The following is a 13,101-nucleotide window of genomic DNA, read 5'->3' as shown; positions in this document are numbered from 1 at the left end:
AACCAAGTATATGCTGTTCATTGATTTCCATAGTCGATTAAGCCCTTAAAAATAAAGATAACGAGAAGCAGTAATATAAGCTGTAGATAAGCATTCACTTCACTAAATGGAGGCATGACAGTCAACTTTTCTAATTTACATCTGATCAATATATCCCAGTTTCCTTTCAGAGCAAATTTTCAAGCCATGACATTCCCAGCAAATGAATTGACTTCAGCCTTTCCATTTTAGACAATGAAGTCATATTCACATTTCATAAACACCGACCACCTTCTATTGATGAAATTATTCTCACAGTTCACAAATATAACAAAATATCTAGACTTGTACTGATGAACGCTAACTCACACCTCACAATATACAGGTACACATTTCACTGATTATCATACTAACTCATTAACATAATACATCTGTTAGACTTTTACCGAGGAAACCATAATCAGAGCTCTTGAATGCAATGCAACTGCTACAACATTTCCAACAAAGCCACACTTAAACTTGTGATTGCAACCTCTAAAGACAAGGCTGAATCTTCTGATATGCTTGTGTGCATTATTAGCAACAAAAGGTATTAAAACACCCATCTGAAAGGAAAACCTCTGCAGTAAATGAAAGTCTGATTTCTATTATGGCCCTAACGGAAGAATCATTCACGTTATGACTAACAGAACAATAGCTCTCAAAAGTTAGCCTCACCAGGATGTCGTTGTTTCACAATAACTTCTCAGTCTGTTGGGTCTTGAACTCCAATTGCACCTCATTCCCTTTCTCATTTCCAGTCTCCTCCTGTCTTTATATCAAGCCTGTTGGTGGTTCCCCATTACCAGTGGTTCAGTCACCCCAAAGTGTGCAGCTTTCTGCCACTCACTCATAAGAGATTACTGAGGATTTGATCCTCAAATCCTCCTGCAGGTACAACTCCCACTGAAATCAATGGACTTTGCCTCTGAGAAATGCAGGAGCCAATCCTAAGGGACCAACTCTGTCTTCACTGGATGAGTGGTGTTCCAACTGAATTCAATGAGACTGTCATACATGTAACTGAGACCAGAATTGGGCTCCAAGTCTTGAAAGCAACTCATGAAAACAAAATTAGACTGGAAACAAATCAAATAATTATATCATCTATTTCTAGAGCTTCAGTTTCTGGGCACATCTGACAAACAATGCCTCTACCTCATAGTCATTATACTGTTACTTCCCTGGGCTGGTGGATGGAACAAAGACATTTCCAAAAGTGACCATGACTTCGGGGGCCTCAATTTTTGAATGCTAAACTTGATTCACCTTAACAGGGCCTGCTTTTTCAAAAAATATTGAGTATGTGTCTTCTGGAAATCTGGCCAATCTAAGAGGTCTCAAGTTGGGAACCCAAAATCTCTTGTAACTTTTGAAATATTTGTCCCAATAGGTAAGCTCTCAATTTTCCAGCTTTGGGAAGAAGATGAGGGTGAGGAAGGTCCCTCTAGTAGAGAAAGCCATCATCAGGACAGAGTCTGAGGAAGAGCGAAGAAAGAAAGAGGGGTAGAGGGCAAGAGAAAAACAGGGCTATTGAAGAAATCCTTCACAAGCAGGAGCATTGGGCAGAGGCACTCCATTAACACCAACTCATTAATATCCAAGAAAGAAGCTTATCCTAAACAGAGAGCCTCTCTACATATACAGGAGGGGTGCCCAAAGTGAGGCTTGAGGGTCACATGAAACCTGCAGTCTTAGCGTGCACCTTCTTTGTATGGAGGCCAAGTTTCTTCTGTGGGAGTAAAACAACAAGCCATTCCTATTAATTGCTCAAGGAAGACAGAAGTAGAAGCAACTGTTATGGTTGCATATGCATTTGCTTGTGAAAAACAGATTTATGCCGTGGGACATAAATTTTAGGCTTGGCCATCAGTCTTCTGGCAAGTCAATGTTGTGGCCCCTCAGTACCACAACATGTGGACACCCCACTGTACAGCATTGTTACAGTGGATGAAAGTGGAATAACTTTTGTGATCAGTGAGACCGTTTGCTTGTGCTCTCAAGTTTATTTTTATTTTTTTATTATTTTTCGCCACCGTGCCAAATCCTGCTAATGTGATCATAAAAAAACCCAATAAAAATCCAGCACTTTTTGGAAAAAATAAATGCTGTGGAAACAGAGAGAGGTATATTCTGAGAATCAGATCATTCCCTTGTGCGGAAAGCCTTACTAATTCAAGCTGAGCGCTGTAAGAATAAAGGGTTAGAAAGCACAACACAGCTGGTGAAAATTGGGGGTTGCAAATCTGCATTTAACATTTTCCACTTTATGGCAATATCACTGTACTCCTCACCACATCTTCCTCATCGGGCTTCATCAGGCTGTGGAGGGATGAGAAAAGCTCACAAAGCATGTCAAGGCTGTCAGCAAAGTAAATTATATCAATTGCTTGGTTTCTTCTCCAATTTGATTTTCTGACAGGAGTTTCCAGGGTGACTGTGAGCTCTGGTTTCAAGCTCATTTACTGAATCATCTCAGAAGTATGATTTCATAGATTCATAGGCACTGATGCTGGAAGGGGCCTGTCAAGACAGCACATCTGACCTGTTGCATCTAGTGCATGATACCCTGTGTTATTCCCTGGGATGGGTCATCTAACCCACATTTGAAAATTTCCACTGATTCAAACTCACTGTGCTGTCTAGGTGGCTGTTCCATTGTATTACGGCTCTTAGAGTATTTTCTCAATCTGAGTAGGGATTGGGCCAACCTATGAAGTTTGGTCCTCTTAAATTTGAGGGGGATGAAATCCTGCATTCCAGTTCAGGTCTCTCTTAGACGGATGGGCTGAAACCCTGGATCTGATCTTGCCTAAAGTCCAGGAGGGTTCAGATCGAGTGTTCTAGCTCATGTCCATCTCTAATTATATCCAAGCTAAACCTGCCCTTCTTTACTTTACAACTATTACTTTATAGTCAGAGCCTCAGTGCAAACTGCCCTTGCAAGTACTGGAATGTCATGTTTTCAGAGATTTTGGCCAAGTATTCAGAAGTGTTGCATGAATTATGTGAAACAAAACAAATCCCTCCTCACTGAGGAAGCCTGAATGACTCTTTTAAAAAGTGGTTATTCTGCTTGATCCTAGAATTCAAGTTGCAAGGACCAGATTGCATGCAGATCATCCCAGGGCCTGATTCTCCATTACTCGGCACCATAAGTAGTCATTTGCACCACTGCAAAGTGGGTGCAATCATTCTGATTTGGTAGCATTTCACAGCCACTCTGCACTCACTTTGCACTAGCGGAAATGACACCTCAAAGTGCAGCATAATGGAGAAACGGGCTTCCAGAATTAAGAGTATGTCTCTACTACAGAGACTATGTCAGTATAGCCCCACAGTTTAGAGGCAGCCTACAGTGACAGCCTACAGTGTAGGAATACCTGACTGACGATCCGATGAAGTGAGGCTGTAGCTCACAAAAGCTTATGCTCAAATAAATTTGTTAGTCTCTAAGGTGCCACAAGTACTCCTGTTCTTTTTGCGGATACAGACTAACATAGCTGCTACTCTGAAACCTGTTTGAAGATAGGAAGCCCTCTTCCACTGACCTAGCTATGCCTACACTGGGGGTTTTGTTGGCATAGCTATGTTGGTCAGGGATGTGCTTTTTTTCACACCGGTGGCCAACACTGATGTAACTTTTCAGTGCAAACCAGGCCTAAAGCTGCACACAGCAGTCTACATGCAGTGTGTCCCATAGCTCAAGCTGCAAGGGGCATACGGCATACAAAGGTTAACACACATTCTAGATATTAGCCTTACTCTATAGCATATTAACTGATAAGTGACACCTCCCCTAAAGGAGAGCAACAAAACTGCTAAAAATAATTAAAATGAAGCCCTGTTAAGAGAATTGGATCTGTTCAGTCTGGAGAAAGATCTGGGGGGAGACGTGATAAATGTCTACAAATACTTAAATGGGATGTTAAAAAGTAGACAGGGATTAATTATTCCCGTTATCAAAAAGAGTACAAGAAATAAAGAGCTACAGCAGAGATTTTCTTTAAAATAGAGAAGGGGAGCAATCTGTAACTTTTAGATCTGGTCTTCCTCTGAATGTTCCTAAAATTCAATGGTGTTCTGAATGGGATTTGGTCAGACTTGTCCCTACTTTAAAATGTCGTGAGAGCAGTTTAGGCAATGGAATGAGCTGCCAAGACTAGACACTCATCTGTTCAGAGGGGATATAGGAATGATAAGGCCAATCTTGTCCTGATAAACAGGAAATAGCATGACCACTACCAATTCCTTCCAACTCAATTCTATGATTCAGTGGCTGGGATACTTCGGGTGTCCAGAATGTTAGTACCTCTGAGATTCAAACCTCCATAGTTCATAGGGAGAAGTTCTACAATGTAAACCAAAAAATGAACCACCTCCATCTGGCTCAGCCAATGTAGGAGATGTACTACAGTAAGCTGGAGCTAAGCTAGAGATCACTCTGGTCCTGATTCAACAGTCTGTCCCCATTCAATAAAGCACCTGATCACATGTTTAATTTGGGTGTGGCTTCAGCCTGATTGGCTTCAGTGGGTCTTAAAATTAAACATGTGCTTAAGTCCTTTGCTAAATAGTTATGGACTTCAGCAGATAAGTACATTTTTTGCTCAATTGGGGCCTCTTTGCATATTTTATGCTTAGTAATAATAAGAAATAGTAGGGTGACTATTTTCCCCATATGTCCCTGAATACGATACACCTGGTAAAATTACTCGAATTCGAGAGAGTTCAATAGCAATCAGAACTATGCAGTACAAACATTCAAATTAACATCAAGTTGACTGAGTCCCTGTTAAAAAGAAATACTGTGTAGTTGGATTCTTTTTATTTACTTTCTTATCTTTAAGGCTTTAGGGTTCACAAGGGGAGAGGTCACACACACACACACACACACATACACACACACACACTCTCTCTCTCTCCTGTACACCTCTCTCACACAGAGGAGAGAGCGTGTGACCGACCAACCCTCCCTGTCCGCTGCTCTCCGCCCTCCTGCCTGACTGGGCACCTGGGATGGACCTGTCTCACTTGGTACCTGGAGCTGCATCTTCCTGCAGCAACATGTGAGGGGGGCAAGCAGGCTCACATGCCTTCCCTCCCCAGATTTCTGCTAGGGTTCACACCAGAACATGGCCAGTGGCAGCCTTTCGGCACTATGCAGGAGGAAAGGGATGGGAGCTGCTTCCAGCCACAGAGGAGGAGCCAGGGAGCAATGACCCGGCCTGTGTCTTTGCACAGCTCATCTCTTCTCCCATGGTCCTCTCCTGCATTCCCCTGTGGCTGGAAGCAGCTTGTCCCTTCCTGCCCACACAGTGTCAAAAGGCAGCTAACACCTCCCGGCTGTTGCTGGCCAATGACATAACCCAGCCACATCCTGTCCCCTGGCTACAGCATGGGCAGGAAGGGGTTAAGCCCTAAGGATGCATTGTGCACCAGGGCCCAGGGAACTTGACCGCAGGGGCTTCAGCCCCGTGCTCCCTGGGGCAGGACCCAGGGAGAGGGGCAGGTGAAGAAAGTGCTAAGCCCCCTGCCTGGGGTGCTGTTGTGGAGCCTGCAGGTTCAAGGCATGAACAGGCTGGAAATCGGTCTCCCTGCCCCACTCCAGAGCTTATCTGAGGGACAGAGAGGCTTCCCCGTGCCAGTGCTGTGGGGAAGGTCTTGGGCTTTCCCGGGGCACAATGGGGGAAAGAAGGAGTCTGCTGGCCAGGCAGTTAGTGAGCTGAACACTCCAACCAGGGGCTGGTTCTCCACACAGCTCTGGGAGTGGGATGCGCCCTGCCGGGGTGTGGGATATGGAGGAGCAGGAGGAGGTGAAGGGGCAAAGTAGGGAGAGGACAGTGAGAGGGGAAGCACATAATGGGCCGATGGGTGGACAGCAGAGGCAACACATAACCGGCCCTCACCTGGTGCCTACCCACACTCACCAGCCACTGCAGCTCACAGCGCACAGCCAGTGCCAGCTGGAAATGGAATGTGGGGTAGGGCCCTGCAGGCTGAGAGCTGGCATGCAGCAGGGGCTGAGCTGATGGACCAGCTGGGGGAGTGGCCAGCCCTGCCACCAGCTTTGCACACCCACACCCATTGTCAGCCACTGGACCCCCCCCACTCACCGCTGGTGAGCGGGAGGCTGGTGAGCAGAGATCTGGCCAGCAGCTGGACCCATCAGTACTGATGGAGTGAGGGTGGGGGTGGGTGGGAGAGAGAGAGAGAGACAAAAAATATGGGACAATGTGCCTGTTTTTAAGAAAAAGTCGGGACATCTGCAAGAGGGCTTAAATACGGGACTGTCCCTTTAAAAACGGGATGTCTGGTCACCCTAACTTGAGTTAAGCTCACACTCAGAGTCTATTCTGAATGGTGCTGAATATTCACCACCACTGTTGAAGTCAGAGGGAGCTGTGGGTGCTCAGTGCTTCTCTGGATTTGTATTATGAACTGTTTATTTGCAATATTTAAACTACCAGTTTCCTGTGTCGTCTTATTTGTAATCACAAGGCCCCTTCAGTATCTCCCGTGCAAGGACAACTTTACCAAGTTCAGAAAGTCACAAGCAGACTCCACATGGAACGCTGTTTTCTAACAGAGGGCCTCAGCAGTTCTACTTTTAAAGATAGGGGGCTGTTACTATTTCTTAGGGCTTTAAACGTTATTTAAGGAGCCAGTGGAATTTTTGCTGGACATTGCCACCCAAGTGACAGCACTGGGCTAGCATTTTCAATGCATGGAGGATGCAGAAGGCATTTGGGGCTTACTGGGCACAGTTCTGCTCAGATTTACAGCCTGTGCAACCTCACTGTCTTGCATGCAGAATTTGGACCATAATACATTAATAAAATAAATAATAACAACAACAACAACAATAATAATAGCAAATAAAGTAATGTTAAACTATATAAAGAAGGGCATCATTTTTTCTAAAAATTTAAAGGAAGCCAACCTATTTGCACATACTATCCACTGAGTGAGAGAGGAGCTTAGACAGCTTATTGATTTTATTGACATAACTTTAAAAACATTTTATGGAATGAAAGTTTATTGATTTGAATACCTCTGACACTTTTCATGGGCAGGCAGGTATAGGCAGGGAAACAATCTTGTGAGATAGAAGGGATAGGCTTCATTAAAGATGAGAAAAACAGCAAGTGTGAGAAAGGATGCAGAAGAGAATGAGGTTAAAATCTGCAATAACACCTAAGTGTCTTAGAAGTCTAAGTTTCATGAAAAGCCAATTGGACTTAAACTCCTAGGTCACTAGTGCAAATTTTACCCTGACTGAACAGGAGATTGGCAAATAACTGCACTCTGGTACCAGGGTGTTGTTGTGTCTGTCAAAAGACTCTATACAGACAGACAGACTTCAGAAGTTTTCCTAAGTGGCTTGCTGTTCTTTCAGCTCCTGATTCTGAGAGGCATTTGAGCACCCTCAACTCCCATTGACTTTAATAAGAATTGTGTGTGCTCAGCGCTTCTCAGAATCTGTCCTTAGTGGAGGGGAAGGGGGAAGCAGAACTGAATATTACAAGGCACTTAGCAATGTTCAGCCAAGGAAATTGATCAATTGGTTGAATATTTCCAAATAACTAATTCTGCTCAACTGCCTTGATCTACTGAGTTTTAGGACAGATGCTTTCATTTTCAGACTTGAAGGGAGAGAAAAACAAATTGGTTACCTGTAATTCCTGTCCTCAGAAGATAGTTATTACAATAGATCCCATCCCCAAATACACTCTTGTGGGTCCACGTCTTGTGCATGTGACTGAATGTGGAGCATTGAGAGATTAGGCCAGGATTTTAAAAAGTGGGCGAAGTCCTGATACTATTGAAGTCAATGGGAATTTTGCTATTGACTTCAATAGAGCCAGGATTTCACTCTGGGTACCTAAATTGGCATGATTTTCAAAGTGCCAAATACCCAGCAGCTTTCTCTAAACTTTGGCTGCTCAGCACTTTTGAAAGTCAGGTCAAATATTCAGGTGTCTAAATAATGGCCTAAAATTCTGACTTTTTTTAACCACTGCTGAGGCATAAGCCGTGGAAATTGTCTGCATTTTTCTTGACATACAAGTTAAAATAAAAAACAAAACACATTTATCTCCATCGTTCTCTGGAGAAAGTGGGTGAGAGGGAACCTATTATACTGGAAAAACACCTATCTCTCTTTAAAGTTGAAGCTATGTTTCCAATTAAATCAAACTTTGATTCCCAACCCCCAAATTTGACACAGCTGCTCTTTTAAATAGCCTTAGTGCCATGTGTCACCTACTTGACCGCAGAGTAGCCACCACGGCTAACTCTAAGCAGGGGAAGAATAATCTGTGGTTAATGCAGAGACCTGGGAGCTGAGAGATTTGGGTTATGATCCAGGCTCTACTACAGACCCAGCAACTCATAGAATTGGTTCCCCAAACCTACCCATATCCTATGCCACTTTGTAAAATACTTCACCCATTCCAGAGGGTTGGAAATTTTGGAACCCTGTTAACTCTTTACTATTCAGAATGTTAAGTCTCTATGTTGCTGTAGGTATCTTAAAGCCAGTATACCTTTGCTCTTCGGTTCTGTATATTCTACTGCATAAACCAGTGCATGTTGTTTAAGTTGAAATGTCAACGTTTATAGGGTTTCAACATGCGAACTATTATAGCTATAACACTTGTCATAGACGTGTACCATAGTCACTCTTAAAAGTTAGCATTTGCTAAACAAATAGCACTCTTCTAAGTAGAGTGAAATAACCATGGCATCTCAGATACTACTGTATGGCAACAGACAAAAACAGACTTCTTAATGGTGGCCAATGTATCTATATAACATGACAAAGTCAAAGGATTGTGTGGCTACAAGGGCACAGCTAAGATTATTTGGATCACCTTAACCCTAAATATCCATCATTTCTGGTGTTTTTTCTAAAGTGTAACCTGAACTTTGCATTACCTGGCTTTCAGAAGCTGATGGTGTGAAGTTTTTTAGTTACAGAGATTTTCCCCTTTTGTTATTGATAATATATTTACAACCTTAATTTCAGCTTGTGAGGGAGCAGAGAAACAGCCATCTCGCACAGAAGGGGTTAAAGAAAACCTTTGGATTCAGCTAGCCCAGCTCCACTATACCTGTGGCCCATGCCAGACCTGAAGTGGGGAGGAGGGAAGAAAAGAAGGGAGCCAGGCTCAGCTGGGGGCTGACTGGCGAGGAAGCAGGAGCTCTCTGCCTGCCTGAAGGGACAGATCAGGCAGCTGGTTGAGGCAAGTAAGGGCTCCCTGCCAAGGGGAAGCTGCAAATAAGCCCCAGTGCTCAGGGCAAGTGGACTAGTGGGGCCATGCCCCAAATTGAAGAGACTGGTAGGAAGTAGCCCAGGGAAATGGGGCTTAACTCCCTGCTGGAATGAGAGACCCCATCACCCCTGTTTAGGGGTTGATCTATACAGGGCCCTGGGATGGGGCCCAGTAGAGAGGGAGGGTCTGGGTCCCTCTACTACGGCCTTGGGCCTTACAGACTGAAAGACCAGTGATCTAGCCACTAGGCTGCCCAGCCACAGAAGACTCTGTCACCGAGCTTAATTAAGATTTTTTGCCTGTGAATAATTTAGAACTGAGAACAAGAACAACATTTTTTTTCCTTCCAAAGCAAGTGTTCTATATATCCACACCCTGATGACTAAGAGCTCCAGAGATGTCCTGAAGAACTAATACTCAACAATATTATAATTTGAGGCCTTGATATACTATACTGTATGAAAGGAAAAAATAACTTCAGAAAGTAGCTCAAACCAAACCAAAACCCAACAGCCAAAAGCTAGGTTGCTGTAGGGAATCCATGAAAAATGAAGCAATCTGTAGCAGTCACGGTAGAAGAGCATTTATCGGTGGCTATATGCTTTTGGCTCCTAATGGTAGGTGAATAAGAACTGATGACTGCATCCTGAGTGTTTCATACCCTATCATGTGAATGATGCAGGGACCCAAGAGTGCAGAGACTTGGGGATGGTCTTTTGTAAAATCTACCATTACAGAAAATAATGATAATTTAGGAGATTCATTTCATATGAATAAACAGTGTACAATACCACAAGTGTGTCACTATTTATTACTGATTGTCTTGTTCACCTTGCTTTGGATTCTCTCAACTGAATGGCCTGTGAGTCTCCCTCAAATACACAGAGATACAGCTCTCAGATACTACAGTGATGGATACTATTGAAATATGACAGACAGATATACTCTTTGTATCAAATACTGAGAAATTTTGCCTGGTTTCTTTTCTGGTTTTAGTTTTTTTTGTCACTGTTTTTGTTAATGTATATTCTTGTTTCAAGTAAATCTAATTTTCATTTTGCAAGACCCAGATTGCTCTCAAATATTTTCATCTCTGTCTCTTATCTTAGTCACCAGGGGGGAACTGGCATTACAAAGTGAATCTACATTTAAAAGGGTAAAAAGACCATCATTATCTGTGTGAGTCCCATCCGTGTGCAATGGACTCTAAATCTTCAAAGAGGAATATTTTAAACTCTAACCCAGTGGCAGTAGTTTCAGGATCAAGTTTAAAGGGAGATGGGGGTGTTGATTAACAGCACAAGCTTGCCCCAGTCCAGACCTTTTCCCCATTTTCCTTAAAATATCTTGTGTTAATTCTACCATGCACTGAACCTCAGGTTCTATCTATACAGAAATTCCTATCATACTGGGGGAACCAGATGTAATGTGAAAGTCTCTAAACATAGTTATAATCCAGACTCTAAAGTAGTCAGGATTAAATCATGTTTTAAGCATGTTCCTGGACCATGCTGCAATGCTGCATAAGTCCAAGGCAGTAGCATAGTTCAGAAGCCCAGGTAGGTCCAGTTTACAATGAAAGATCAGTCCTTATTTTAACTCTTGTCCGACTACCATGCTGTTACCGGGTCCCCAAACATAACAGGAATTACAGCATGGGACCTAAAAAAGTTGAAGGAAGCTGAATGCAAGTCTCCAGGTTAGGAGTAGGATGAAGATGACAAGTTAATTTTAAGGTTAAGCTCGAGATTAAACATAGAATTTAGGTCATGATTAAGATAAATGTGCAGGTCATTATTTAGATCAATATCAGAATTAGGATCAGGATAAGAATTAGGGTCAGGATGAGGTTCATAATTAGGATTAGAGTGCGGATCTAGAAGGATTTTCTGAACTTCCTTATGAAATCCATGGGGCTCTTCACTCTAGTGCTTTTGTTAACAGAACATGGTTATCTTTGCTCATTAGAAATACTGCTGTATTAGTAATTTGGATTTGTGTGAGACAGTCCATGCATCGGGAGGGTCACTCAGTGACACGCTGCTGAACAAAGGTACATTGCAGATTCTCAAACAAAATGCCATCTGCTATCTCTTAACATTTTAATATAATAGAAAGATCATATTTAAATTAAAAAAAATATGACAGCTAACAGCTTCCATCTCATCCCATTGACACATTAAATTAATTAAAGCCATTTATTATTAACCTTCCCACTACCACACATAACCAGTGAGCAAAATAGAGACCAAGCCAGAGCCCCATATTCTCAGCATGGCAGGACAGGACTATTGGTCCCAAGGATTGGTCATTTTCGGATACGTACCCAGTACAGTACATCTGTCCAGCCCTCCATAGTGATGCACTGAAACACAGTTAACATGGCAAAGGCAAAGTTGTCGAAATTGGTAATGCCATGCTTGGGCCCCTCCCATCCTGGTTTACACTCAGTGCCATTCTGACACTGCCGTCCATGCGCTGATTGAGGGGCACAAGGAGAGGGGTCCTCTTCCGCTGGTATATCATAAATGGTGGGAAAACAAAAATGAGAGAATTATTAAGTACTGCCTGAGTCACTGGAAAGGCAAAAGAAGGATACTTGCTTTTTAGACCAGACTTTTGCAGCGCATTTGAGACATTATTTAAAGACACCACCAAAAATTGTATTGGTTTTAACCAGGTGCCAGTGCATTTTTTGGTTTGGCTTTTTTATTTTGCAGAGGATAGACAAGCTACCAATTATGACCATCAAAATTGTCATTTACATTTTTCAATACACATCCTTCCACAAACAAGAATCAGTGCACTCCTACATAAGGAGATGTTAGGTTACGCCTATTGCATTTCTTGGTGTACGCACTGCAACTGTGATTTTCCATTTCCATATTCACGGGCAGTCTGGGTTAATTTAAGGTCACTTATGCCCCCTAGCATTGAACTGACTGAAGCTCTCTTCCTGTGGAGCACTTTACCTCTAAAGGAGCCAAACTTCAGGCTTCAGTGCTATGGAGCTGCCAAGGGATGCTGGACTAATGTTAAACTGCTGTGATGCATTTCTGGAGCTTAGAAGCTTTGTGGAATGTTATCGACGGGTCCTGTGGTGCTCAGAAGCTCTGCAGAACCGTAACTTCTGATAAACCACCTGCCTATTCTATATAAGTTTGGAGTTTCTCCCAATTTGTAAAATTAAGGACCCAAGCTACATGTCTGTTCCAACTCTCTGGTGCATTAAAAAAGCCCATGAAAAACATTTTAATACATACAAATAAACACAAATACTAATATTGGGATCCTAGTAATACGTAATGAGAGTGATTGATCAGTAAGAGTACAGTCCTGCTGTCCTTATTCAGGCAAAGCTACCATTGAAAGCAGTGGGAGCTTTGCCTGGATGAGGACCGCAAGATAAGGCCCTATATTTAAAATAGATATGTGAGGGTTTATTTTGTTTGTTTCTATCTATTTTGTTTGTTCCTACTATCTATCTCATGAGACAGCTTGTTCTTGTGAGATTTCCAAAAGTTCTGGTAGTGTTTACACCAAAGTACATCAGGAGTAGCAAGATCAGAATCAGGTGCCTCTTCAGTAGTTACCATAGAGAAAGATAATATATATATTAACAGAGTGTAAAAATCCGTGGCAGGTCATTACAGTTCTAGTACATTTTCCAGCAACTGAAATTTACTGATCTTATAAGAAGGTAGAAACTAGAGAACTCCTGTGGCAATTTCCCTCTGTATGATAATTCCTTGCTATATGCTCATGACTGAGACAGAGTCATTAGTACCCAGCATCTCACAGTGAT

The 13,101-nt window shown here is 42.7% G+C and overlaps 1 protein-coding gene across 16 annotated transcripts in view; it reads right to left on the bottom strand.

The window, feature by feature from the left end:
• Positions 1-13,101, bottom strand: part of CACNA1C (calcium voltage-gated channel subunit alpha1 C) — a 766,858-nt gene that overhangs the window by 210,225 nt on the left and 543,532 nt on the right. For all 16 annotated transcript variants that reach the window (XM_075069531.1, XM_032796370.2, XM_032796362.2 and 13 more), the window contains one exon: positions 11,623-11,810. In XM_075069531.1, coding sequence (XP_074925632.1) covers positions 11,623-11,810 — 188 coding nt within the window. The remainder of the gene's footprint in view (positions 1-11,622; positions 11,811-13,101) is intronic.

The sequence above is a fragment of the Chelonoidis abingdonii genome, chromosome 1 (assembly GCF_003597395.2).
Source record: "Chelonoidis abingdonii isolate Lonesome George chromosome 1, CheloAbing_2.0, whole genome shotgun sequence".
Classification (NCBI taxonomy): domain Eukaryota; kingdom Metazoa; phylum Chordata; order Testudines; family Testudinidae; genus Chelonoidis; species Chelonoidis abingdonii.
Note: the sequence above shows the minus strand (reverse complement) of the source record. Positions and strands in the feature narration are given on the sequence as shown.